The following is a 27,954-nucleotide window of genomic DNA, read 5'->3' on the forward strand; positions in this document are numbered from 1 at the left end:
TGGGGAATACCCACATGTCCCGGTATGAAATGTAACTCTACAGCTAAAACACTGGAACAGTTATTAATTTTTCTTTTAATGTGTGGACAAACATTAAATTTGTTAAATAAACGATTAATTATTTCATTTATATTATAAGATATATGTATTTTGCAGCCCTATGTTATCGATAATAATATATCGATGTGACTCAGCCAAGCGACTGAAAAATGAACTAGTACTGCAAAAAAAAACCAGACGCGCTATTTTCCCTCCAATTTTTAGTAATCAATTGCTGTTGGCCGCCTATTGTTTCTACAGTCGGTTTTTTTATTATTAATTTTAGCGCCAATTGCCAATGCTAGATAACTTTCAAAGAGCCGAGAAAATCGGCGAAGGAACCTACGGAATTGTTTACAAAGCGCGTAGCAATCAAACAGGAAAGGATGTAGCATTGAAAAAAATTCGCTTGGAGGGGTGTGTACTAACCAAATTTATTAAGTGACTTGTGTATTAAAAACTTATAGCTAGAAACATTAATATGCAGAGCAGAGTTGCTCATATTTACGCATTCTGAGTGAGTGGCCAACTGACAGCGGTAGGTGCGCCCTATTGTCCTTGACGAATGTCAAACTCCTGCAGACGCTCTGCCCAAGCAATGAGAAAGGCGGATTTCTGATGCATAACGCAGCCCGGATTCTGTGCGTGCTGCGCTGTGGGAAGCAAGACGTAGCACCACATGATTCGGCTTTGTTCTGCATTCCAGCCCAAATGCTTCTATAATCCTGCAATAAGTGACATTGAATTAATTGTACTGGTTCTGATTCACAGCGAAACTGAGGGCGTTCCGTCTACTGCCATAAGAGAGATATCTTTATTGAAGCAGCTGAAGCACAAAAATGTAGTACAACTGTATGATGTGGTGATATCCAAAAACAACCTCTTCATGATTTTCGAGTATTTGAACATGGACCTCAAGAAGCTGATGGATAAAAAGAAAGAGGTCTTTACGCCGCAACTAATTAAAGTGGGTCTTTGAAATGGAGGCCGCGCTACTGCCGTCGCCGCCTACCAAATCAAGAACATCAATCAACTAAGCCCCGTATCTAAACATCGTTTTGCAGAGCTATATGTATCAGATATTCGATGCACTGGGCTTTTGCCACACGAATCGCATCCTGCACCGTGACCTGAAGCCGCAGAATCTCTTGGTCGACACATCGGGCAACATTAAGGTAGCCTGCCATAGTCTTCTCCAATCCGGCTAAGAAAACACTTCTTATTACCATCGTTGAAAACCCTTTTTTTCAGTTGGCTGATTTTGGGCTTGCCCGTGCCTTCAATGTGCCAATGAGAGCCTATACACATGAAGTGGTAACGCTTTGGTATCGAGCCCCGGAAATATTGCTTGGCACGAAATTCTATTCCACCGGCGTAGATATTTGGAGTCTGGGCTGCATCTTTTCCGAAATGGTGAGATATTTTAACAACCTTTCCCAACTAGTTTTTTGATTTTTGCTGCGAAATTGCTGACCGAAACAAATATGCACTGGCTAGCTAAAATAGAATTAATAATTATGTATACCTGGCAAAACTCTTACAGATTATGCACCGTTCCCTCTTTCCTGGCGATAGCGAGATCGATCAATTGTATCGTATCTTTCGGACGCTTAGCACACCTGATGAAAGCAAATGGCCGGGGGTAACGCAGCTGCCCGACTTCAAGGCTAAATTTCCTAGGTGGGAGGCCACCAATGTGCCCTCTGCTCTACGTAACCACGAGGCGCACGATCTCATTATGGTAAGTGCCAAACATCAAGCCAGGCATCATAAAATTCTAATTATGCTTTACAAAACACAGTCAATGCTTTGCTATGATCCAAACCTGCGAATTTCTGCAAAGGATGCTTTACAACACAAATACTTCAACAACGTTGAACACGTTTCGCACGTAGCGCTGCCAGTGGAACCAAATGTTACGCCTCGTTCAAGCACTGCCACAAATGAAACGGAACTTTTAACTAAATGCTAGGCTGTCTAGTGTTATTTTCTTATATGTGAGTTATACTGCCTATCTTTGTTACCTATAAGGTATATGTGTGTAATAGTAAAATATTAACGTTCAACGTATAATTTATTTTCAGATTTCATGTCCATTTCATAACGCAAAGATATTGATACCCATTCATATTAAACAAAAATTATTACAAATTGATCACCAGGCGCGCAGCCAAAACACACGTTTTCGTCGCTGATGCATCGGCGTTCTATTGGAATGCGACGTCATTTCATTTGAATTTCTCGTAAGAGGGATCGAAGATTGTTTATACTTATAGTCAAGTAAATATTTGCCCAGTGTATTGCGCATGCTCTCAGATACCTCTGGTGCCATGTCAAAATCGTCGGTGTCTGCGTCAGATTCATCTTTATCATCATCATCACCATCGTCGGATTCATTGTTTTCGTCTGTATTTTCGTGCGCCACAGACGAATCGTGCATTTCATTATCTGCAGTCTGCAACTCGTCTTCTTTATTAGACTCAGTCTCTGCTGGTCTCTCATTGATCAACTGTGTAGTCCATTTCAATGGCTTGCCACTAGCATAAGGCCTTAGCACTGCCAGCTTCTTCGTATTCAGCTTTCCCAAACTGTTGGCTTGGTACCCACCATAATTATGCCATCTATTCAGAGCAGGCGATGGATAATAGTTGCCAAAGAAATTGCCATGATTGGGATAGATGTGTGGCCCTAAACGTTGCACGCCATAGAAATTGCCTGAGTTGGTATCGTAGTAGAACATGGGAGACGGCCGACTCTGACTATAATAGCCGTACTGCTCTCCAGCCTCTGACGGATCGTCTTGTGCATAGCTGGGCGACTGAATGTAATCGGAATCGTATCCTGGGCGTCGACGCCTCTGTTCTTTGCGCTTCTTTTTACGCCTGCGCTCTGCTGTATTGCTTACATAGTCAAGCAACTCTGCCTGTGCCTGTTCTTGATAGCCCTCCTCCACAGGCGGCGTTTCTATAATGTTGGCATTGCCATCATTAAAAAAGTTAGCCAAGGGATTTACCAAAGTCAAGTTGCGAAAATTCAACGCGGGCTGAACACTTCGCACAATGCTATTCCAGACACGAATTAGCGGACGTTCCGTTGTTGTTGATGCCTGTCTCACACGGGCTGGTAGGAGTTTCCAATGCCGCCTATAGCCACCGCTGCTGCGAGAGTCCTGCGCATAGTCATAGTCGAAAGCTGTGCCCGCTAAATGCAGAGTATCGTCCGCCTCTCTAATGGATGTAGCACATAAGTTGTAAGCTTGAATATATTTATATTATTTATATGTTATGCTCACCCGTCCTTATGTGGTTTCTGCAGAACCGTATTCACTGATATTCCCGCTGCTTGCCATCCGCTTGGTAAGTAGGATGACAGGAGTTGCAGCAGCACCAACGCAGCAACCAGTTTTTGCCACATTCTTGTCGATAAAAGACATTCAATTTTATTTATTAGATATGGATGTGTACGTATGTTTGTATTACGAGATCTTGATTAAGAATAAAAGCACTCGCGCACAGGCCTCCACTGAGGAATATAAAGTATAGAATTTAAATATCACTAATGTCAAAGTTCTCTTTACATTCTATACTTTAAACAATGCACCAAACTAAACCTATTTTGATAAAGCAAATTTTCTTCTTACGGTAAGAAATACAGACGTATTCTATTCGTCGCAAAGATAATGGAAACGTATATTTTGCGTAATGGACTCACTTTAAAGACCCTCTTATGAAGTTGCGGATATTTCATAAGGGTTTCCATATTTTTGTAAGCAATATTCCTGATGAATTCTATTTAAGACTTAATACCGTCCTTTGTGCAGGACATGACTAATAAAAGCTCTACATTTATAAGTACCTGTAAAGATAAGCAATAAGGCGCGTGAAATCCAAAGCTGGCCGGAACAATACTGTGTATCGTGTGCTATCGTTGGGAATCCACAGCCAACTGAAGCGCCGGCTGAAATGTATGTGTTCTTAGCTCACTTTCTTACCATATTAGTGAGCAACCTAGATTTTTTGGCATAGACTTGTATCCATTCAATTTTACGAGTTTAGTATTTATGCCTTTTTGACCGTAACTTATAGACCGGACTGTTTTATATTTTATTTTGTGTTCTTCCATCAAAGAACAAAAAGAATTCGCCACCTAGGGAAAGTTTTCCCGTAGAGCTTGCCTACGGCAGCTCTAGTACATATTTGCATAAATCGTTGGCTAACTTGCAAACAAGCGCATAAATTGATTCGTCATAGGTGTAGGCACTGCGCCAAGTTAACACCAGTCGCCGTTTACGTAGGAAGCAGCTTTAAATTTATGTTTTTTAACGCTAAACTAACCCAATTTTTTATGTGTCGAAAGTCTGTCGGCCACTTAGCCGCTGGCTGCTGGCAAAAGTAACTCTTTTGACAACTCTACCTAAGAAAATTAGCATTTCTTTGATTACACAATTAATTTGCCAAAAAAAAGTTGTTGACTGATAGTTCGTTTGATAAGTATGTTACATCTGTAGGTGTGTAGGAAATGATCACGTTCTGTGTTTTGGTCATATAGAGGGGATAACAGCACCCTTTTATTTTAAAAATGCATAACCTTTTTTTGGTTTATCAATGAAAGAAATCTACTCTTTTTTTTTTAGCACAGCATGCGCATTTTTTTGCAAATTTGCTTAGCTATTAGACGAAGAAATGGCATTACATTCAAGAATTTGCATAAACATATTGGCATGTGTTTGAACTAAATTTTATTCAAACGAGATCAGATCAACAAAGTGGTAGAGCTCCCACGGCTTCATTAGTATCATCAAACGCGCATCAGTCTTTTCGCTCACTCGCTCCGTTTATACAACTGAGACATATTCAAAAGCAGATCGCATCATTATAGCTCCGATGGGTTCTACAAACAAAGCTGATGTAATTTACGGAGAAAGGTGCCCTTTTCCATCAGAAAAACCTTTAGTAGGCTAGTCGTCTCTAAAAGGCCAGACGGATCGATTACAAATAGGGTAGAAGCTAAATTGTCGTTCCAAGTGTCTTTCGTGAAAAAAAACACCATATTGTTTCTGGCATTAAATATACAACACGAAATATAATGTCAAACTTACTGGGTCTAGAAAAAAGGAATTGTTAACTATAGAACGCCGATCGGTATTTGTAGTATCACTAAACAATTTGGAACTGACTATCCAATTATTACAAAGACTGAAAGACATTGTAAACTCATCTTGAATGTGCAGATCGGTTCTACTTTTAGGATAACCTTGGAGTTGTCTTCGTTTTTCGTATTTAGAGCTTTTAAAAACGTGCTTGATTGTGTTATTCCGTAATTAGATCAATATTAAGATTTGATTAAATTCTTTTTCTTTTTCCAAATCTGAAGCTCGTATTAACTACCTTTTGAACCAACACCTCATCCACAAACACCTATCAAACATTTCAACTACATTTCCGCAGCAAGAAAAAACGAAATTCAGCTGCATATCTAGAATTTAAAATAGTTATCCAACTATTTATTGAATGCAAAAACATATTCGTAAACAAAGCCCCCATGTAGCTCCTTGGCATGGTGCCCTTACAGTTCCGAAGCGGAAATAAAAGTAAAGAACTGAACAAAAACACACAAAAAAGTAAAGAAAATGCATAACAAGTGTTTTTCTTTACACACACGCTATGTGAAGAGAGAGTGCTTTTGAGGAAATTCAGGAAAATGGGAGAGAGAGAGCAAAGCGAAGCTTTGGCCGCCGCTACTGCAACTTGCCATGGCCGATTGACCGAATCGCGCTCAGGCATATTTTCGAGCCAAACAACAGAGTCAGTTGACGTTGAGATTCCTGCCCCGAAACGACGACCCAGACTACGTGACGCGTCGCGTTGTGCCTAACCAACATTGGCAGCGGGGCCAAAGAGCTCAAGAAAACAATAGTACCAGCAGCGGAGCTACAGCGACACTGACGGTGAAGGCGACGGCATAGCAGCAAATAACTGTTACAAATTTGTATGCCTTGTGCCTAGGAAAAGTAGTCAAAAGGCGTTTTAAGTGGCAGTTGCGTTGGCCAAGGAAAAAAAGACGCGTATGTGTTTGTGTATGTGCATAGATATACTTATATGTGGGTGTGTGTGTGTATGTGCCTGGCCAAGTTTTTGGAAGCTTGTGTGCGTGTCAGTTTTGTGTATCCCTAACCGCACAATATTAGATTTTTGGCAGCGATGTTCCTCCAAATTTATGTTACACGAAAAATGTGTTCGATTTAATTAAATTAGAAAAAACGCGCAAACTCACATTTCCCATTTATTTATCTATTTATTTATTTATGTAAGCGCCACCAACAGCAAAGTGCAAGGAATTGCGTAAAGTTTCAGTGTACGCCCCAATGCCCATGCCCTGCACAATGTCAATAGGTGCTTAAGTAAATTATATAAAATCATTTAACAAACGTGTGAGCATTCATAACGAGAGTGTGAAAAGCGCTCGTGGAAATTGTGCTTGTCTCTAAAAACAATTTATATCTGTTTGTTTGTAAGAAAAACTTTCTTCTAGACGTCCTGCAGATAAGGGCTTCAAAAGGCCATATGTGTTTATGTGTGTGTGTGCATATGTGTGAGAGATTTCCCTTTGTGTATACAATATGAAAAATTCAAGTGGCAGGCAAGCTGGCGAAAATTCGAGCCAAGTTACTCACACAGTCTCAAGCGTTACATTTTGACATGCCTACGAGGCAAGTCAAGCCAACCTATTACCAAGCTGTGTGTGTATGTGTGTGTGTGTGTCCATCTCGTCCCACCTGGCCCTCCTATGCCTTAGGAGTGGGCCCATTCAACTGCTGTGCCTTTGTATTTGTGCCGTTGGCCAAGGTAACCACCCGCTGCCACATTCACATTCAAATTGAAACATCTTGGCGCGCGTTTCGTTTCGTTTCAATTTTCAAGTGCGCGTTTTGTGGCCGCCTACTACCCCCATCCTGCCTACTCTCCCCCATCCATCCGCCTTCCATTGTTGCAGGTGTCTGAACGTTCAAGACTGGCGTCTGTTCTACTGTTCGCCACGCAGCTGTGTGTCACTTTCATTTTCGGTTTACTATTGTGTGCTTATCTGTCTGTTTGTCTGCCTGTTTTACTGTCTGTGTATTTGTATGTGCGTGTGTGTGTTGAAGCATTGTGCTTGACCATAACCACTAAAAATGTCACATTGCGTACACGCCGAGTCGTCCTCGACCATTGCGCGAATTTTGTTGTATTTGTTATTTTTGCTGTTGTTGCTGTAAGCTCGTTTACTTTTGGGGCCAGCACCCACGCGCTCTCTCTGCAGTGTTTTCACCCACTCGTGCGCTCTCTCTTTCTAGCTCTCTCTGGCTCTCTACCTCCCCGTGTGGCTCGCTCTCTGGCGCCTTGTGCAGCTGTTTGTTTAAATTTTGTTTTGATTTCAAAACAAAACGGCAATAAACACCTACTGTCAAGAATCTTGCGTAGTCCCGTCCCCCCCTCTCTCACCATCATTCTCTCTTTCTCACTCTACTTGTATATCTGTCCGGCTATTTGTCTGGCTGGTTTCTTGGGCAGCACGTTTCTTGGCGTCCGTGTTTTGTTTGGCAATTTAAATTTTATTGTGATTTTTATTTTGCACATCGCTCAGTGGCGCGCGCAAGCAAACAAACGAAACGTGAAGGCATCTGCTTTATAGAGCAATTTGACGCCTAAATGTATGCATTAAAATTATAGTTCTGTGCATTAGCGTCGACATCCTTGCACGAGAGTCGCTCTTTGTCCTGCAAAGCAAACATTATGTTGATTATAATGGCAGATGTTCGCTGCTCAAACAGTTGCCAGTCGAGTGCACATTTTGGCACAACAACCATCTCCAATTATTTCAGTTAATAGAGCACATTTCGCTTCTACAACAATTGCTTTCACAGACATTCTAGTATGGTTATGTATGTGCTCATAGAGACACGCCATGCTGATCCAGACTATCCGTATTTTGTGGTGTACATATTTGCAACCGAAGCGCCCCCATCAATCTATTAAACTGACATTTGCAGAAGTTCTGTAAGACTTTGGCAGTTGGCCAAAAAGTCTTCAACCCATTCGCCATACACGAAAAGAAATTTGTACCTGCATACATAAGTAAGAAAATTCCAATTAGCTTGCAGCATTTGAAAACAAATTTCTAAACTACGGTTATCTACATTTAAGACTGACATCGGTCAACGATATTGCTTATCAGTATTTGAATGCTCGCGCCAAATACAACTACAGACATAGTCTCAGAAGACTCTTTGGGATTTGGATGGAACACCTAGAGACTTAGACGCCGGCAAGTTCGTAGTTCAGATCCTGTCACTTGCTGTTCGTTGCTGCATTCGACTTGTCGCCAGACGTCAGGCCCTTCTACTGTCAGTGTTAGCCAATTTTTCAAAACAACTTTAATTTCCATATTTTGCACATTAAACGACGCTTGTCTACCCCGCATTCCACTTTTTGCCCGTCTTACCAATTTTCGCGTCAGTTCATTTAAATGCTATAAATATATGAACAATTTGCATTTTACATAAGCATGGGCGGTGAGCAGCTGGGGAGTCGCGTAATTTCGAGCCAGACTGAATAATTAATGTACGAGTATAGCCAGGCCTCTTGTTGGTAGCCAAATGCTCCGACATCGTGTACTCATAGACTATAGGTTTTGTAGAATTTCAAAGTTGGGTGTCATTTTAATATGGAATCGAACAAGTTCTTCCTTTGTAAACACTCTATGAACGAATTATTTCAAGTCGAAAATGGCATTATTGTTGATATACTCTAAGTAGGGCCGAACATCGAGGAAACTGGCCACATAGCGCTGTGTGTTCGGCACACGCAGCACATCCATTTGCAGTCCCACCAGATAGAAATTCTTGGGCAGGTCCCCTTCCACCTGCACAGCCACAATTGGAGCGCCAAGGTGGTACAACTCGCTCTGCTGCAAGTAGCCACAGACCATGGTGCTGCTGGTAAGCAGGGAATTGTGCTTACTCTGGCACCAGGGCGTACTGACCGTCTTCACCCAAGACTTGTTCTTGAGGACTTTGTTCACCGGAATTCCGGCCAGCATAAACATTTGCCCCACAAGGGTGTCGTTGGCTACACTGGGCGGTGGCATGCAAACTGGCTGCACATTCGCCGTCAGCTTGGCATCCTTCTGCAGGGTCAGCACCGCCAGACTGTTCTTGAATGTTAGCGGATCGTACTCGGGATGTATGCTTATTTCGGCCAGCTTTATTTCCTGTGCGGGCAGCACGCAGTATCCATTCAAACAAGTGGGCTGATTCACATCAGCCGTCTTATTCCAGACTCCCAAGTGCACGGAGAATGCCTCCGGCTTGCTCTCGAACCGGACAAAACAGTGGGCTGGAGCTAGAAGGCTACGCTTAGAAATTAGCACCGCCATACACCCACCAGTGGGCACTTGATGGTTGTCTAGACGCAATTAGAGTGTTAGAGAGCATAGTATAGTTACAAATTATCTTCCACCTACTGTCGCTATAGGCAATGCGGGCCAGCCACTGATGTTCTGTGGGCACTGCAAAGCTATCCTGTTTGTGCATCTGTACCTCATCGAAGTACCCACACTTGCCATCATCTGCCCTCAGCTGCCCCACGATGCCCACGAAGCCAATTGTACACAACAAAAATATTACAGCTTGCATTCTCTGGCGCATTTGAAAGCCAACTGAGATGCGAAAAAGCTCCACAGCATGATACTTAGCTTAGAATGTTGGCTCATGTCGAGGGCTGTTCGAGGGGTGAATTCGTGACTGGTTGGGGTTTTCCCATAGAAATATCAACTACGACAATCTAATTATAAAGAAGGACAGGGGGCTGTTTGATTATTCAGTACAAACAGAACCATGTCTTACTCGTAAAAAGATTTACTTCATTAACTTCATGGTCATGATTTGATATTGTTGTTATTGTTGATATTTGAAGGTCAGTGGATTTAATTCAATATGACAAACAACATTATGAATAACCATCTTTATTAACTATCTGTCTTCAGATTGGCAGTGTAGGTTATGGATGCAGTTCATGCCACCCGTCTTCCTTTGTTTTTGTTGCTGATTATCTTGTCCAAGAGTTTCTGGGGGAAACTTCAAATTTCTGAGATTATGCATTAAGTCTGGAATATTTATTCGAAGAAGATTACGTAATGAATGTTGTTAGTTATGTTAGTAGAAATTTATATGTATGAGACCAGGACGTATTTTTACCAACCTACAAACGAACATCATCAAAACTATTCACGAACTAATGGAACAGACCATTTTAATAATAAATGACTCGTATTTTATATAAAAACTACAGAGAATGATTAAAACGTTAGCGCAGTGTTCTAAACCTGTTTGCCGTGCACCTCGATTATGATTATTTCTAGAGGTAGAGAAAAACACGGCCTAATAAAAATATGAGATACTCATAAACATATTTATTTAACTGAAAATAGTGTGTACAAGGTTGATAGGTGTGTATAGAGGATTTATTTATTCGAGCGTAGATATATTCTCCAGTATCCAATTGCGCGATTTGCGCATATCTTGAAACACAAACGTTGTCAGCCCCGTCTTGTACGTGGTAATGCGCATCAACATGCCTATCAGATAGAAACTCCGGGGCACATCATTCTCAATATTAAGACCCATGAGTGCAGTGCCCAAATAGAAGGGTGTTCGTTTCTCGGGAAAAGCACAGAATTGATTTTCGGGTGGAGCCGCGGGTACGCCATTGCACAGATTTCTCGATACGACCAGGCCATCACCCTTGCCCTTGAGCGAGCCCAAGCCTTCAAAGCCACCATATTGAAAATTCCGATCGGTCAGTGAGGGTAGCTCATTTCTAGCAAGTAGACAAATGGGCTTTGCATAGATCGTCATCTTTATGGGTTCAGCCAGTTTAAGAAGGGCCACGTCGTTATCTCCTGTATCTTTATCCGCTAGGGGATTTACCTTAATCTCTGTTACTTGATATGGCACAGGCGCGAACACACAAAAACCTTTATCATTACAAATGAACTCCTCGGAACTGTTATGCTTTTGGTTCCATATACCCAGTAGCACTCCGATTGATGCTGGCTGGTTATTAAAGCGCTTCAAACACGAGTTGGGCACCAGGACGTGCTGGCCACTTACTATAATGACGTTGCAATTTATTCGTCTTGCACTTGGACTCAGCTCTTGTTTGGCTCCTCTTAAGTCCAACAGCAGGCCCATCCACACATATTCCGTGGGCTCGGCTTCGGTTTTAGTGTTGTACAGTAGACGCTCTTCCAGGTAGCCACAGTCAGACTCCGCCCGAACAATAGCTATAACGCCACAATTACTAAAGACATTTATGATGATCTCAGTACTCACTAATATAGTTGGAGCTGATAAGAATTAAAGCCGCCACTAGATTCATAAAAGTTGTCACTCTCATATTAATGCAGCGTTCCTAAGCGTCTGTTCAGTTCAAAAGCCTAGCTTAATAGAAACTGAAAGCTGCATTTCAACGAAACAAGAGTGCATTCATTTTTCAACGAGAAAGCTCACACCTGAGCATTCGGATGAAGCTCGTTCTGAGTGGGGGAAACGTCGTGACTTGTTTAATATGCTAACATTTACGTCCCAATAACGTTGATTACAAGTCTTTTGTAAACATATCCCATTTCAAATTGTACATATTGTATAAGTCAACAAATTCAAAATTCGTTTGAACAACTATTGAGCTATTACAACCATAATCAATGGACTCGTATTATATTTCATCATTATAAATTTATACATGGCTTAAGGCTGTTATTATTTGTTACTTTTAAATATAAATGAAGTACGAAAATTAAGCTTTAATACAACTTTGACTGAATGAGCATTTATTGACTTTTTCTTACCTTTATGCCTTAATTGATATTCTTGTATCTCGCTCTAAACTGTTCATATACAAAAGTATTCAATGAAATTCTCCAAATTTAAAGAAATAAACTTGTAACCATTAACTTGGAACAAATTCAATAAAATTACAACAATGGACTTTCTCAAACGATAACAAATAGGGTGAATTTATGCTATTGGTAAACAAATTGAAAGTTGTAAAAAAAAACTTCCAGCATTAAAAAAAAAACTGAAATGCTTTACATTCCCGACAAAACCATCTTTTCAATACTTTGGCCCAATTTTGTGCACCACCAAAACAGTTTGTGTTTTTATACCCTGTATCTGTAGGGAAGAAAGCGTAAATTAGGTTTGTGCAAGTATGTAACAGGCAGAAGGAAGCATCTCCGACGTCATAAAGTGTATATATTCTATATATATCAGCGTGACGAGAGAAATCGTTCTAGACATGTCCGTTTATCTGTCTGGATGAACGCCTGAATTTCGGAAACGACTGAGCGAAAATTAACCAAACTTGGTATGCAGACGCTCCTAGTCCCTACTCTATACGAGTTTATTTTATTTTTGGGGTTTTTCTTCCCCTCCCCTACCCTTTACCCGTAGGGTAAAAAGCGGTACAAGGTATAAAAAACAAGTTTTGTATTAAGAAACAAGAAAGGAATGCTAAAGTCGAGCAGGCTCAACTCTTAAATACCACCCCACAAAAAAGTAATTAAATTAATTAATTAATTTAATTAAATTAATTAACTAAATAAATTTAATTAATTAACTAAATTAAATATAAAATAGTCCATGCATGCATACATTTACATCAGAATCGTGCCTTATGCGTGTTTGTGTACTTGTACATATGTATGTATGTGTGCATTGGGCCTGGTTATATGGCTATAACTTTCTTTCCGATCATTCTATCATTCTATTGGTATACGGATATATAATCACTAACCTAATGTGACTACCAAATTTTAGTTCAAAATTCCAAGAATTACGGGAGTTATAGAAAATCGTTAATAGGGGGGAGTGAGGGGGTGGATCAGAAAAAATGAACAAACTCGTCCTTTCTCGGTCTCAGGAGAATCTGTATACCAAGTTTGGTTATTCTAGCTCTTATACTTTCGGAGATCCTTGCGTTCATACAGACAGACAGACGGACATGGCTATATCGATTCGGCTTGTCATGCTGATCAAGAATATATATACTTTGTGCGGTCTAGCAAGCCTCCTTCTGTGTGTTCCATGTGCACTCGCACAAAACTAATATACCCTTGTACCCTTTGGGTACAGGGTATAATAAATCTGTAATCTAGAACTTTACCAGTAAATGTACAATCGCCCTTAATTACCACAAATTATTCCTTGCCAGTCATTGCTGACTGCTATAATATATCATCGTTAATATTTACCAAAACATATATAAATATATATTATAATATGTGATTATATAGTAAACATTTTAAGAATTAGCCTTCATTACCGTTAGCAACGCGCAGCTTTAGCCACTGGAACAGAAAACAGAAATTTGAGCACCAATTGGCCTTCGTAGGGAATGCGAGAACTAAGGATTTGGTTTAAAAATGAACTATCAGTAAATCGAAATCGTTTATCGTAGAAACAATAAATCAGGGGATTGAGATATTCTCTTCTAGGTCTCCCAAAGTTTAAATCAGATTCCAAACATAATGATAAACTAAGCTCCATTCCAACTTTTACTTTTTGTCAACTGAAGCAGTCCTGGTAACTTTTCATTAAATCTCAGTTTCGGTAACGCTTTTAATGTCTTTATTATCGTTCGCTGCATCAGTTATGTGCAGGATTTCGAAATGGTTGCAATACTGCTCGTGGCTTCATGATTATACTCCTTGAAAATACTACTCGTAAGCATTTCAAATTTATATTATAAATTAATAGCCAGTTAAAAATAATCGATTGCCTTATGTTATTACCAATTAGCAATGCCCACGGTCAGTGCCATCAATAATATGCAAATTTGCGCATTAAATGTAATTAGCTTAAGCTATTCAGCTCAGTTTGGTAGAGTGACATGGGCATTATGGCTAATAAGTTGAGCTGGCAAGTTGTGCGAATGCTATGAATAGCCTGTTCTTGAATAATTAATGTTTCAATTAGAAGGTCGTTATCAAAGAAAAGTGAACACATCGTGGCGGAAGACTAAGGACCCTCATATTGTGAGCAAGTGGGTCTAGATTTTCGGTACAAGGTCACATTTTATGCTGCACTAAAATGTCTAACAAATTGGCCCGTTGTTTATTGTTCAACGTTGACTATGACGTTAACTTTGGCTCAACTTGACCTGCCCGCCCAGGCATTCATAATTTCTGCTGTACTTGTATGTATGTATATACTTATGTAACACACATTTAGAAGAGTAGGGTATATACGTGTACCCACGCACTTGTAATAGATTGTGCACAGCCAATGGAAAAACATGCGAATCAATGTTATGCTTCCCAGCAGACATTTGGCCAAGAGCTGCAAACAGTGGGCAGAATTTTAATGAATGACGGGCACGAATAAAGGCTTAAGTGCAGGTGATGGAGCACAATGGGGGGTGCGGAAACAGACGATTGAGCGGTCAGTTGGCCATTTAGCCACGAAACCACTTTCCTTGAGCTACGGGCCTCCAGCGGCGCATTTAAATTGCCTTTGCATAGAGGTCCAGATAGCTGATATTTCCAGCTAATTTCTTTATTATAGAATAATGTGCAAATATCGACCGCGTATTCAACGGTGCACTAGAAAGTATAAACGTAGCAGGAAGAAGTGGGATTTGCAAATCGATATGGACTGCTGTCCGAATGCATTCGTTTCGCTTCGTTTATTCGTTTCTGCGAACTTTTAAACCATAACATCTATGTTTCATCAAAACCAAAAACAATGTATAAATTCACTCCAATGTGAACTTATTTTTACCATTTTCCTGAGTGTAAATCTGTGCAGTTGAAAAATGTATGGAGGCTACCGTTCTGAGTCGCGGGTGGGCCTAGAACCTCTAACCTCAGCCTCAGTATTTAGTTCTGTACATGGAGACTACGGGTGCGCCCTTCGCTTGTTTCGCTTGCCTGCATGGCGGCCATAAAGTTGTGTTTGTACCTACGTTGCGTGCGTTCCTTAATCGGGGCAGGCACGTGAGGAATGCCACACGTTTCTTAGCTAACCGAACGTCTTTTTACAGGTCCGGCGATTGAGCTGCGGGTGCAGCACGCGAGGAAGGAAGGTGCATCGTCTGTGCGCTATGAATACTAGAGGAGTACAACGATAGCATGACGCGCGACGGCGAAATTCCAGCCATCTTCAATCCGAAACGTGTGCGCACGCCATCGGTGGTGGTCACTGGCGATTCCTCGAATGGTCCATATAATAATAACAACAGTGGTGGCGGGAGTGGTGGTGCCGGTGGCGCCACTACAAGCAGCAGCTGCGGCTTCAGCAATGTGCTTAACACAAGTAATCCACAAATAACCCACCAGGATTCGATATCATCGAGCCAACAGGATCCCAATGAGGTCATTACCATACAGGCGGAAACACCGACCGCCCATAACGCACAACACTTCGGCAGCGGCAACGACTCGTCGGACACACATACACAAATAACAATAGACCTGCAGCAGCATGGGAATGGCGCAACGTCCTTGGGGGAGGAGGCGGCGGAAGTGCGCTTCAAAAAGCTCAAAGCCTGCAAAGAGTCTTGCTGCTCCGAACTGGCACAGAAGGTACATCTTCAAGTTCCCGGGCTTCATTCAATTCTTCCAAATATTGAGCGGAGCTATGTAGAGGTGCCAAAACCCAGAAACTTTGTCATTTTCAATTTATTTCAGATGTACTTTGGCGTTTGCGTGACCATTTTCGTGACCGCCTCATGGGTGGGCGCCACACACTGCATTAAGTACATGTACCTGTATCAAGCGCCCTACGATGACGACTCTGATTATGACTTGGACACATCTTCCAGTCGAGCCGAATTGAGCAGCGAGATCGAGAATATATTGGCCATCAGCGAAACGTCAATGCATCACGTCGAGGACGCCACCGAGATGTTCAATATACCACCGCGCCAGCCTGTCTACTTTAGCGCACCATTCTTTGCCGCCTGGTTTTTTACCAACTTTTCGCTACTCTTTTTCCCCATCTACGTGCTGGGCAGCATGTCGGCCCGCAAGTGCAACAAACTCAGTGAAATTTTGGGTGATGTCCTGAGAGGATTTCGCGAGCGCGGCTTTACCATAGGTATGTTACTTTCAAAATCGTCATTTAATGGAGTCGTATTATCTACAAATGTTGTACACATTATCATTAGTTCTATAATAGCAATAACAACTCATTGAATCACATTTCAACACAACGTTTTGTGGGAATGTACACACAGGAAGCAGACCCCTAAAAGTACATATGCATGCATATATTCTTGATCAGTATGACAAGACGAGTCGATATAGCCATGTCCATCTGTCTGTCTGCCTGTCCGTCTGTATGAACGAAAGGATCTCTCAAGATACAAGAGCTGAAATTACCATACTTGGTATGCAGGTTCCCCTAAGCCTTAGGCCGATCAAATTTGTTAATTTGTTCGGACTTTTAATTTTTATAGCCTGTATCCAAAAGGGTAAAAGAAAGGACGAGCTTGTGTTTTTTTTTTTTCTGATGCACACTACAGTCGATCAAGCCCGACAGTGAAATACCCTGTACCCAGGTAAACTCCCGACACTGGGGTATATGCGCCCATAGCAGAAGCAAAAAGAGGAAGAAGAAGAGCGAACATGATGCTGCAGTCTGGGGGGTTGTACTGGAGAGAATTTGTTTCGCTAATAACTTTTCTTAGAATTGACCGAACATTTTAAACATTATGTGTGCAAAGTTTGGTTTAGGTAGCATTTGAAATGTGGACGCTATTGACGAAATTCTGTAGCGGGGGAAGGGGGAGAAGATTCCAAAAAATAAAATAAACTCGTCCTTTCTCGGATCTAGGAGAATCTGGATATCAACTTCAGTTGTTCCAGCTTTTATAGTTTCTGAGATCCTTGCGTTCATCCATACGGACGGACGGACGGACATGTCGAGATCGATTTCTCTCGTCATGCTGATTCAGAATATATATACTTTATGGGGTCGGAGATGCTTCCTTCTGCATGTTACATACTTTGCACAAACCTAATATACCCTTTTTACCCTACGGGTACAGGGTATAATTATAAGATCGATTCAAACGCAACTTGGTTTTCTAGAAAACTAGAATTTTTAAATAATTTGCGATTCAATATGAGAAACAGTTATTTCTTCGATCGCAAGACTTATACCGATACATACTGACTTTGGTTTCTGTTTTCGAAATAGGGCGATTTCTCAATCGCTGTCTCTCCTTCTGCATATTGTGGCTGGTGACCACATATCTCTACACGTTGTCGCTGCACGTGCTCTTCGCCACAGACTCGCTGGCTCTGTTTGCCACTAATGTGGCATGCGTCTATCTACTCTCCTGGGTCATACTGCACGAGCAGTTCGTCGGTGTACGGGTAAGTATCTAACAACTGACATTTGACCCAACTGCCCGACATTTGTCTGCCGTTCCACAGATTGTGGCCGTCATACTCTGCGACACGGGCATCGCGCTGCTGGCCTACATGGACGGCATCACCGGCGAGAGTCGCACGCTCAGTGGCGTGGTGCTGGCCACCTTGGCGGCAGCTGGCTATGCTGTTTTTAGGGTAAGTCAGCCGTATCGTGCTGAGGACCATCCCTAATCACCCACTTCTGGCATTCTAGGTTATGTTTCGCAAGGTGATGGGCGATCCACCAGTGGGCCAAATAGCGTTCACCTTCACCACGCTCGGCTTTCTCAATGCTCTACTGCTGTGGCCTGTCGTGCTGGCGCTCTACTTGACAGGCACGGAAAACCTGTCATCAGAAAGCATACCATGGCATGTTCTGCTCGCGGCTAGCGTTCTGCTCCTGGGTAGGAACATCCATACACGATTTGTGGGCTGCACCTGCTGCCTCTTTGCCTTTCCTTCTCCCTTTCTTTCCATGGACTCTTATCGCTATTATTACTTTTGCTTGCAGTTTTCCACGTTCTGATGCAGTTCAGTGCCGCCGTTACCTACAACATGTTTGTGACATTGGGTCTGATTACGGCAGTGCCCGTTTCTGGTGGTACGTACACTTCTTTAGGTGCTAGCGTGAATGTAGATTTCAAAAACATACTATACTGCATATGGGTTAAGGATGGTGTTGATTTCATCGTAATTTTATAGAATCCACCTCGAATATTTGAAGATGACGAACAAAAATAGTCCTTAGATAAGATAAGTATAGTGGTGGTGTGACTATAATTTTCTCGACTATATATGTTCTTCTTAATGGTTGACATATCAGTCTCCTTAAATAGTATATTGCAAACTTATAATAATAATGCCTCATTTATTTGAATAAACAAAAATCCTCTGTTGTTTAGTTTCAAACTATATGGAAAATATATAGACTAACGTAATCAGCAACAAAAAAGTTTCAAATATTAGATTGCACCTTTTGACAAAGTAATATATAAGTAGATATATATTCGAGGGACAATTTTTCTTTAAATTGGTGCGGTTGAGATGCATTTCGAAGCTTCAAAAGTCGGTGCGACTCTCTGATTTTAGTTTTCGCTTCCCATTTACAGCACTCGACGTAATATTGTATAGCGCAACATTTGCTGGAATGAAACTAGCCGGTGTCATACTTATCGGCATTGGGTTCTTTCTAATTATGTTCCCTGAAAATTGGCCCGATTACATAACGCGGTTGTTGCGGTAAGTAGAGGGCCGATTTCCTTACAATTACTTTAAAAACTAATTTTGTGCAATTATAACGCTAATTTTCTTTGTGAGTACAAGTCGTGCGTGCTTTTCGTTTATGTACATCATGTATTTTATTCTTTTCTTAATGGTCTTAGTTTTTTTATGCAACTTTCTCTCGAAATACAAGTCCATTGTTTATAATTATTTTTATTGCTAACAAAGCGCTAAAAAAAATCTCTTAATAAGTTGAAGACGCCAAACATAAAATTGTAATACATCTATTTTGACAAACATTTAATATTTGACTGTTGTTGGTTTCTTTTTTCAAATTGCAAATATTTACATAAACAATTGTTTAATTTTGATATAAACAAACATCTTGCAGAAAGAGCGTTCGTGCCATACTCCGTTACCAATGTTGTTGTGAATTAGCCGAAATTCGCTATGCTCATTCGGTAGGCCAAAAACACAAGCTAATCCAAAAACCAAAACCAAAATTTGATATACCATTACAATATACTTATACCATATATACTTACTCTATATACATATGCATATACTCGTATGTTATTTAGTAATAGTGCAAAATACTTACAACAAAACACAATTAGAATTGTAGGCACCGTTTCGGCAGCTAACCAGTAAGAAAGAGGCTTCCAAAGAAACAAAAAAAGCGATAAAATAAAGAACTGTATGAGTTGAAACCACAGATTTTTTACTGACTGAATACCAAAAACCTCCTCTCTCTCACTCTCTCTATCTATCTACCTCTATATATATTTATATAAATACATAATCTATCCATATAATATGACAAACTTATCAACACTCTACTCTGGCTTGCAATTTTGCGCCGAACATATTGAAAGATATGCATACTTACCCTACTACAATACTAATCTATACCTTCCAATTTACACATCAGATATGTATTCATCGTTATATATAAGAATATATACGCGTTACATACCCCACACACACACACACACACACACACTCAGACACACACCAACTACTTCAGGCTGTTGCGCAGTTGGTTGAGAATCTTCTCGTTGTTTTTGATGCTGTTGTTACATATGAATATAAATATTTATTGTTGTTGATACTTTTGATAATTACATTGCAAAGTTGTTTCAACTCTACACCTTTAATCACCCAAGTGTTAATATAAACCCAACTAATCACCACAAACGACTGATGTTCCCTTTTTGTTTTCCTCATACGTGTATTTGTATAAAGTATCTTTAACCTTGATGTTGTTACAATTGTTACTGAGGTTATACATATAACTATAGTTAATCCACCCAACAATACAACAATTAAACACACACACTCACACACTTACACGCATAAACTCTGCGTAGTTAAAACCCAATGTTACTCTAGTTAGACACATAACTAAAGTCCAAATGTTCCCGACGCAATGGATGGTTTTGCAGGCTCTTTCCTTTTTTTTGGCTGTTTGTTGTGGGTCTCCTGTCCGACCCTTTTCATACATACTATATACTATAGTTCATACATGCGCCGCTTTTGTACATTAACATTTCAATTCTCATCCTATCATCGTTATACGACATAAGTGTTTCTTTTAAGTTGACATCTTTACATGTACTATATACAGAACACAAATCTATCCTGGCTATGAAATGAGCATTGACTTGCAAATACTATGTTGTATTTGATATCGATTTGTTGCTGATATTGTTTGGTTGTGTTTTATGCACCTTTTCAGCTGGCAACAGAACAAACAATAAATGCACCGGCTTTCCAAAAACAATAACAATAAACAAAAGTTATGTGTTAATTTTAGTTGTTAAGAAGACAGCATGAACGAATGACAGGCCCTCGTGCATCTGCTGCATATGTTTATTGTCTTAAGTTCTTATATTTAAGTTAAATAAATTGAATGGAAACGAAATGCAGTTTAAGCGGAAAACCCGCATTGAAATTCACCAAATATTTTATAAATTTTAGTTTCAAGTAAAGCTACAATTGTAACAAAGTTTATACGAAGCGTCAAAGTCGGATGGCAGCTCAAATACTTTGGCCACAAATTTATCAAAATTCAAAGTATGCCAACAACAATTCCGTACAAAGGAGAACGCTACAGTCGAGCAAGCCCGACAGTGAAATACCTTAGCAGAAGAAAAAAGAAAAAGAGCGTAGTACTAGAGTGAAATTGATTCGCTAATAACTTTCTCCTTTTTGAAATTGGAAACAAAAGTATATATGTATTTAGTTTGGTTTATGTAGCTTTTAAAATTTGGACAGTATTGACGAAACTCTGTAGCGTGGGAAGAGGGGAAAATTTAAAAAAAGTAAAATAAAGTCGCCCTTTCTTGTGTCTAGGAGAATCTGGCTACCAACTTTAGTTATTCCAGCCTTTATAGTTTATGAGATCCTTGCGTTCATCCAGAGGGACGGACATGTCTAGATCGATTTCTCTCGTCATGCTGATTCACTATATATATATTTTATGGGGTCGAAGATGCTTCCGTCTCATATAATGTGCACAAGCCTAATGTACCATTTTTACACTATAAACTTAAGATATCTTCGTATGCAAAAAAGCTGTACATTCTAGAGCGATTTTTCTAATGATCTGTCCTATAGCAGCCATATGAATCAATGAGGTTATTTTTAGTTGGTAGCTCTCTTAGTTACACTAAGTTTGGTGGCCCCATCTTTAATAGTTATATTCATCTCCTCAAGCCCATCTGCCACGTCATCTTCTGTCTGTGGCAGCGCTTTAACTTTTTAGTATATTCTTGACTCTTCGGATACAGGATAACAGTTCATAGAATACAGTTCATGCGTGATAAATTTGATGAGTTCGTGCGCAAATGATTTGCTTGTATGATCTTAGCACTGACATGTGATAAGGAAATAGATGTGATAAGGAGATTGAATTATTCAATCCACATCAACTTATCATTTCTAGGCATCGTATAAACGTGATATATCACATATACATATATGGTATTTCCAACTACTAGTTTATATTTAGAAAATAGGCATTATATATAGGTTTATTTTATTACGAAACATCTCAGCTGGTGAGTTTCAAATGGAATGAAACATGAATTATTTTGGACAATATTTTGTTGATGTTTTTAAACTAAGCGATAAAATACGAACCCCCTTAAATATAGAAAATCTAAACCTAATGAATAATATCTACATAAACATGAAGTGCGTTTTTAATTGGCATGTTTTAAGGACCTGCATTTCTATTTATTTGTATGTACCTTTTGTTCTTTACTACTAATCGGCCATAATCTACATTTCTAAATTTCTCTGTCTGTATTTTGTGTTTGTGATTTTATCTTTTTCTGTGTCTCTATCCTTCAACCTAAACACAACTTACTCTGCTATATACTGTACTTACTTCTTAAATAAAAAATGGTGTCGACATTTTTCAATTGTATTTGCAGAAGCATCATAATGTTGGGTCACAATGCGAGGTGAGTTTCGTGAGTTCGTGTGAAGGTTTCATATACAATGAGTGATATGAATGAATACATATGTTATTTAAAATCGTAATTAAGTATCTACAACACATTGCCCAAAATCCAAAGGATACGTTTCTATTAATAGGAATACAATACTCAGAACTCAAGACTTATCCCGTTATATAAATATGTTCCTCATTTTATTAAATCAACTGTAAGCGACGAATGTTTTGTTGAGATTCGTGTCCATTTACATAAAATACTTATATAACTTTTGTCTAGTACAGTTAAAACATACATAAGTATTTTCGGATTTGTTTTTATGTTATGGGCATTTTCTTGCGTTCTAGAGGCGGTATATGATATGATATGATGATAAGTATATAAATGCTTTAATGAGGTTTTGCATTTGATTTAAATTTCTATTTAATTTTCTTAATGCTGCATCTTTCTTTTAATTTAGTCTAGCTAGCCTTCTTACACTCAACTTAAGTAAAAATTTATTCACTCTAATTGCTCCATTTTATATTTTTGCCATAAGCACTCATCCATCTATATCTATCATTACTTTAACGATCATTTTGAAATAGTTTCCTTCGGACTAAAAAGTAATTAGCGATAATTAGGTACTTTGTAGTTACATTTCGATCAATTTTACAATTTTATTCATTCTTTTGAGTCAAAGGTAAGTTTTTTTGAGGTTCTTGTACATATTCGTATAATAACCAAAAATTTTATTGATCACACAATTGGCACAAATGTACGAGCGTTGTCTGGCGACGAAACGAATTCCCGCTTTGAGTGGCTTCCGCGAGGGCAGGAAGTTTTGAAAATACATACATACATACATATGTACCTACATGCAGAGCACTCGAGAGCTAACTTTTCATTCATTTCAAATCACAAAATTTCTTTGCATATGATTTTGAGAATAAACAAAATCTTAGAATTAGCAGCTCTCTAGTAGTAAACATATTTCTTATTTGTATATAGCAAACACCGCTAATCTGTACTATTGCTTCTTTTTCTTCTTGTTTTTTCTTCTTCACCCGTACCACGAATTCCCTATCTCTCTATGTGACTCTCTACTTTCTTGAAACTCCCCATCTCTCTCTCTCTCTTTCTCCACCCACAACCACCACCACCACCACACCCACACGAAAACACAACACGAATCACCCAACCCAACCTGGCAATGGAAACAACAACAATGTGGACAAAAATTAAACATTGAATATTATTATCGAAATTTTATAATACACCTCAACCACACACACACACACACACACACACACACATCAACACACACTGTCCACTACATCCATGTAGCGGTAGGCCAGCGCTTTGTAAACGAGATGCCACAGTCACGGGACCGTCCACGAGATACGCCCAAAGGCACATCACGCGCACGCACCACATAAGCTAAAAGCTGGACAAATCATAAATTGTACAGAAAACAAAAAGAAACAAAACAAAAACAAACAACAGCAGAAACAGAAAACAGAAAACAAATAACATACTATATGCCCAAAATATATTTTGTAAACTATATATTTCCAAAATCGAACAAAATCCCTGACAAATACCAAAAACTCAATGCGCTTCCAACGCGCCCGGGGTAAGTACACAAAGTCCCTCTTTCGTAGTCCACAGTATAAAAGTAAAGAAGGTACAGTTGCCATCTTATAGAACCTAGTTAAGTTGAGACCCTAGCTGAGAAGAAGGCTCATTGTGTTTATCTATGATTCGAGTATGTACTTCATTTGTTCAAGTTCATATATTCTATTGATTTTTGTTTTATGTTTTGTGCCTTTGTTCAGCGATGTTTTGAGATCCTCTTCAAATTATGCGTTCTCTTTTTCTCTCTCCTCTCTTTCTCTATATATATATTTCTTTGTATTTGTTTAATTCGCAGATCGCAGCATATTTATGCGTCCCATTACAAACATAAACGAAAATATTATGCTGTCAATACGAACTCATATGTTGTTTGAAATGAAAAGCAACCCGACTAACTAAACTGAGTGGCGAGTGTGGGACTTGAACGATTTTTTGTGCTTAGCCCCAAGCCCAACCCTCGTTTTTATATATATATATATATATATATACATATATATACTATTATTATCGTACTTAACATTTTTTATACCAAGTACATAATATAAATGAACCTTTCAAATAAACAAAGACGAACGAACGGTGAGCGCTCTTTACATTTTGTTCAAAAGTCGAAACCTAGTTCAAGCAACTCACTAGCAACCCTCGCAAACAGTCAGCCCCAGTGCCTGGCCACTTTTTTGTACAGTTTTTTTGACTGCGCGCTTCACATTTTCTCTTACTACTATTCTATATTATCGTATTTTTGAATAGTTTTATTCAAATTGTTTCTTTAACGTTTTGTAAATTACTTATTGCACTTGCTTTTGTTGTTTTACGAATTACATTTGTATATAAAAATAATCCGCATATATAAGTACAGTAGCACAGCTTACTTATTGCTATATAATTGTGGCACCCCTTTCCGCCCCCTTGCTTAAGCTTAAACTGCCTAAAACACCACCCAACCACACACAAACCACACTCAAAAACACCCACACACTATAATACACACCTTATATACCTTGAGAACTTTGTAAATATGGACATACCTATCAGTTATGAAAACATCAGTAAAAAATCAGTAAAAAATTCTCGCAAAAATCTATATTAGATGCTACATATTATAGTGCCGATTAGTTGTACATATCGCACTCTTGCAATACTCGCTGCCACTGCTGGTTCTTGAAATGATAAACCTCTGTACCGCCGTATTGAAATTAAATATCTGTTGAGGCTCCAAATTTTAATGCTCAGGCTAACTAAACTACGCGAAATATTCAACCCATAAGTGAACCCATCAATTCCTAGCTCTTGCTGCATGGGGGTTATTTCTAACGCTTATAGAGTCTATAGAAGGAGCCTACAGAAACTAATCTCACTTCAATGAGGCAATGCTCAGAAACACATTATTAGCTACATATACGAGTACAGTTCTTGAAAGCTCAGAACTTGGAAAGCAAGTGGGCTTCTGATATCACTGTTTAATATTCATGAGTTTCTAAAGTCATATAGCTGCCATAGGAATAATGATCAAGCAGCAGTTTTTAATAGTTTGATGCTACGAAATAATCCACTTGACAGTATTTCTGTTAGGCAGTTTTTCGGCAGTTAATAGGGACTCAAATAGAGTACTAAAATACGTTGGAATAAAATACAATATTTTAGGGTATACTTTACATTTACAGACACATATTACAGACAGTTAAAAATACATACATATATAGTACTATAATTCGAAACGGCCCAAGAAAATGTATTCCAATAACCAGCAGTGTTTTGTTAATGCTACAAATTGTAAGAGTATTGCAAATGGAAAAGAGCTAAATTGTATATACTGCATTAGAGAAGAACACGAAAAGCGTAGAACTGAACAAAATCAATGCCATATACTAGAACCAATAACAACTTTTTAAAAGATCTATAAAAATCGAACTAACATTGTAACTTTTTCTATGCCCAAAACAAAACGCGTACTCTTCTCGGCACATACAAAAACACACCTACAATTGTGAATAGATGGGGTCGCGGCCCTCGGAGCGGTACTTCAACAGGTCAGCATCCCACCATTATCGACTATCGGACGGGATACATAAGGTCCCATCTTCGTTCACCCTCTGGCCGTGTGAGATGACTGATCTATCGCCAACTGGGTTTCTGCATGGCAACGCACACCACCATCAGCAGCATCAGCAGCTCTTACAGCAACAACAACAACAATATCAGCAGCACCACCGCCTCCACCAGCAACAGCAGCAGCAACAACACCTGCAACGCCAACACTCCCACACTTCGCTAACGATGATCCATCGGCAGAGCAGCAGCCACAGCGCCCATGGGAGCCGCCGAGGCAGCGGCAGCTCGCGGGCACCGACCGCGGGCAGTGGCAGCGGTCGCCTCTTCTCCTACTTCGGCAATGAGCACGAGCACGAGCGGAAAAAGTCGGAGACCTCGTTCTTCAATTTAGGCTTTCGACGAAAGTCGACTGTGGTCTACTATGCGGCCACCGATTAGATGGAGCTCGAAGTCTAGGAGCGAAGCTTCGGTTGTAAGCTGACCGCGATCCGGACCGATCCGGTCTAGTACGGTCCTGCATATCAAAACGAGTATATAGAAAATAATCACATGATCATTCGATACGGTAAATGCGTTTGACGAACAATCATTGAAAGTATAGGCGAATTATTATAGAAAAGAAGCACTTTATAGATATCCAGTTTTCTGCTTTCGTGCGTATCATGATTATAAGTACATACTCATTATGTCATATTCAAGTTGTTGTTGTTATTGTAAAAGTTTAATTAAAGTACACACAGTTACAATTTTGCTCAAATATTAAAGATACTTATACGTACATAACGCCGAAGGGCGCAGAGAAATATTTTCAATTCAATTTAACACAATAACCAGGCTATACCCGATAATATCGAATCAATATAACCGCATCCACATCCACAACCTCATTCCCATATCACCAATGTGCAGATAACCCCAGAAATGAAGGAGCTATACCAATGAACTCGAAAGTGCCCCCAAAGTTAACGTAAAAATCTCAGATTTCGGTTTTGTGCCATAGTCGTAATACGCCCATCAACTATGGCTATGGTGCTCAACCAGAAGAACTCGATATTTGAAAAATTGCAATATTTGGAATGAGAAAACAAATCGAAGCCAATTGATTTTAGCAATTATACACAATACTAAAATAATTCAATTACAAATTAAAAATTTTAGGCTACACACCCAGGCACATAGAAAGGCAAGGATGGAAACTCCAATCCAAGATAACTTAGCCAACGAATAAACAAAAGTAAAGCCAATATTGCAAGAACATAGTTTATAGACATCACCAGGCAAAGGCAGAACCCATTAACCATAATAATAATAAGCCCATTTTAAATACTAAAATTCTGAGATCCGTATTGTTTTAAACGCTAAGCCACACAACAGATTCCAGCAAGGATTTGATTTTGTTGCGCGTTTCTTGTTAACTGGTTTTTTGAGAGCGAACTGAACTCTTGAGAGCGGTATTTTATTAACTAAAATACATATGTATTTTTTAAATGTTTATGTGTTGTAAATTAGCGAAACGTTGTGTACCACTTATTGTTATTGTAGAATTCAAACCAAAATCGAAATCCAAACTCCAAAACTGTTGTATTACTGTGTAATAAAACAGTTGTGAATCATGTGTCCAAAGATCTCAATCGCCGTTCGATATGGACACACAATTCCCAACTGTTTACATACGCAGTTGTATGTGTTAAGTTATGCAGCCACACCTAATAATTGATTTGTGATAGTTTTTAAAAAAAAGAAGAAAGTTTGATAACCAATTTCATATACCTAAGTACCCCAGGAAGGGATCCCATATACATAAGTACAACTTGTATTCAGTTGTGCGACTATGATCAGATCTTAATGAACGGTATTACCCAGAAAAAATACTGAAATACATAGTCAAATGAATTACAACAATTATTGCTGTTTTATTGTTGGTTGGGAATGGATCTAGCGTTGCTAAAAAGGTGTTCGAAGCAGATTTTACCTTTGGGGTATAAAGTACAAGTATATAAGGAATACTTAGAAGTTTAACGTGGGAAGTATCCAAATAATACCAATACCAGTTGTTCCTTTAACAAAACACTTTCCAATCTTTTTAAAATTGTCCAATCACAACCACAAC

The 27,954-nt window shown here is 39.4% G+C and overlaps 4 protein-coding genes across 8 annotated transcripts; 2 read left to right on the plus strand and 2 right to left on the minus strand.

Moving 5' to 3' along the window:
* The first annotated feature begins 263 nt into the window (after positions 1–263).
* On the plus strand, positions 264–15,229 carry LOC115622033 (cyclin-dependent kinase 2). Of its 2 annotated transcripts, none has more exons than XM_030515900.1 (7): positions 264–456; positions 811–1,006; positions 1,104–1,214; positions 1,291–1,452; positions 1,583–1,780; positions 1,841–2,036; positions 15,120–15,229. In XM_030515900.1, exons 1-6 carry the CDS (start codon positions 338–340, stop codon positions 2,009–2,011), a joined length of 957 nt encoding a protein of 318 aa, XP_030371760.1. In that variant the 5' UTR covers positions 264–337; the 3' UTR covers positions 2,012–2,036; positions 15,120–15,229. The 2 variants fall into 2 exon arrangements, with proteins under 2 accessions (XP_030371760.1, XP_030371759.1); XM_030515899.1 differs by lacking the exon at positions 15,120–15,229 and adding an exon at positions 2,124–2,194 and having other exon boundaries at positions 265–456.
* LOC115622031 lies at positions 1,973–27,591 on the plus strand. 4 transcript variants are annotated; one of them, XM_030515898.1, is made up of 11 exons: positions 6,007–6,115; positions 15,120–15,660; positions 15,766–16,174; positions 17,279–17,457; positions 17,518–17,649; positions 17,708–17,897; positions 18,005–18,094; positions 18,603–18,732; positions 19,106–19,175; positions 22,155–22,184; positions 25,788–27,591. In XM_030515898.1, exons 2-11 carry the CDS (start codon positions 15,208–15,210, stop codon positions 26,280–26,282), a joined length of 2,178 nt encoding a protein of 725 aa, XP_030371758.1. In that variant the 5' UTR covers positions 6,007–6,115; positions 15,120–15,207; the 3' UTR covers positions 26,283–27,591. The 4 variants fall into 4 exon arrangements, with proteins under 4 accessions (XP_030371757.1, XP_030371758.1, XP_030371754.1 ...); XM_030515897.1 differs by lacking the exons at positions 6,007–6,115; positions 22,155–22,184 and adding an exon at positions 1,973–2,036; XM_030515894.1 differs by lacking the exon at positions 22,155–22,184.
* Positions 8,708–9,715, minus strand: LOC115622035 (transmembrane protease serine 9). The gene is made up of 2 exons (XM_030515902.1): positions 9,541–9,715; positions 8,708–9,482 (listed from the first exon to the last, which is right to left on the minus strand). Exons 1-2 carry the CDS (start codon positions 9,710–9,712, stop codon positions 8,788–8,790), a joined length of 867 nt encoding a protein of 288 aa, XP_030371762.1. The 5' UTR covers positions 9,713–9,715; the 3' UTR covers positions 8,708–8,787.
* On the minus strand, positions 10,461–11,515 carry LOC115622034 (inactive serine protease PAMR1-like). The gene is made up of 2 exons (XM_030515901.1): positions 11,411–11,515; positions 10,461–11,361 (listed from the first exon to the last, which is right to left on the minus strand). The coding sequence occupies exons 1-2, from the start codon at positions 11,472–11,474 to the stop codon at positions 10,544–10,546; spliced, it is 882 nt and encodes a 293-aa protein (XP_030371761.1). The 5' UTR covers positions 11,475–11,515; the 3' UTR covers positions 10,461–10,543.
* Positions 27,592–27,954: the final 363 nt, after the last annotated feature.

Source organism: Scaptodrosophila lebanonensis, unplaced genomic scaffold (genome assembly GCF_003285725.1).
Source record: "Scaptodrosophila lebanonensis strain 11010-0011.00,11010-0021.00 unplaced genomic scaffold, SlebRS2 tig00000024-arrow-pilon, whole genome shotgun sequence".
Classification (NCBI taxonomy): domain Eukaryota; kingdom Metazoa; phylum Arthropoda; class Insecta; order Diptera; family Drosophilidae; genus Scaptodrosophila; species Scaptodrosophila lebanonensis.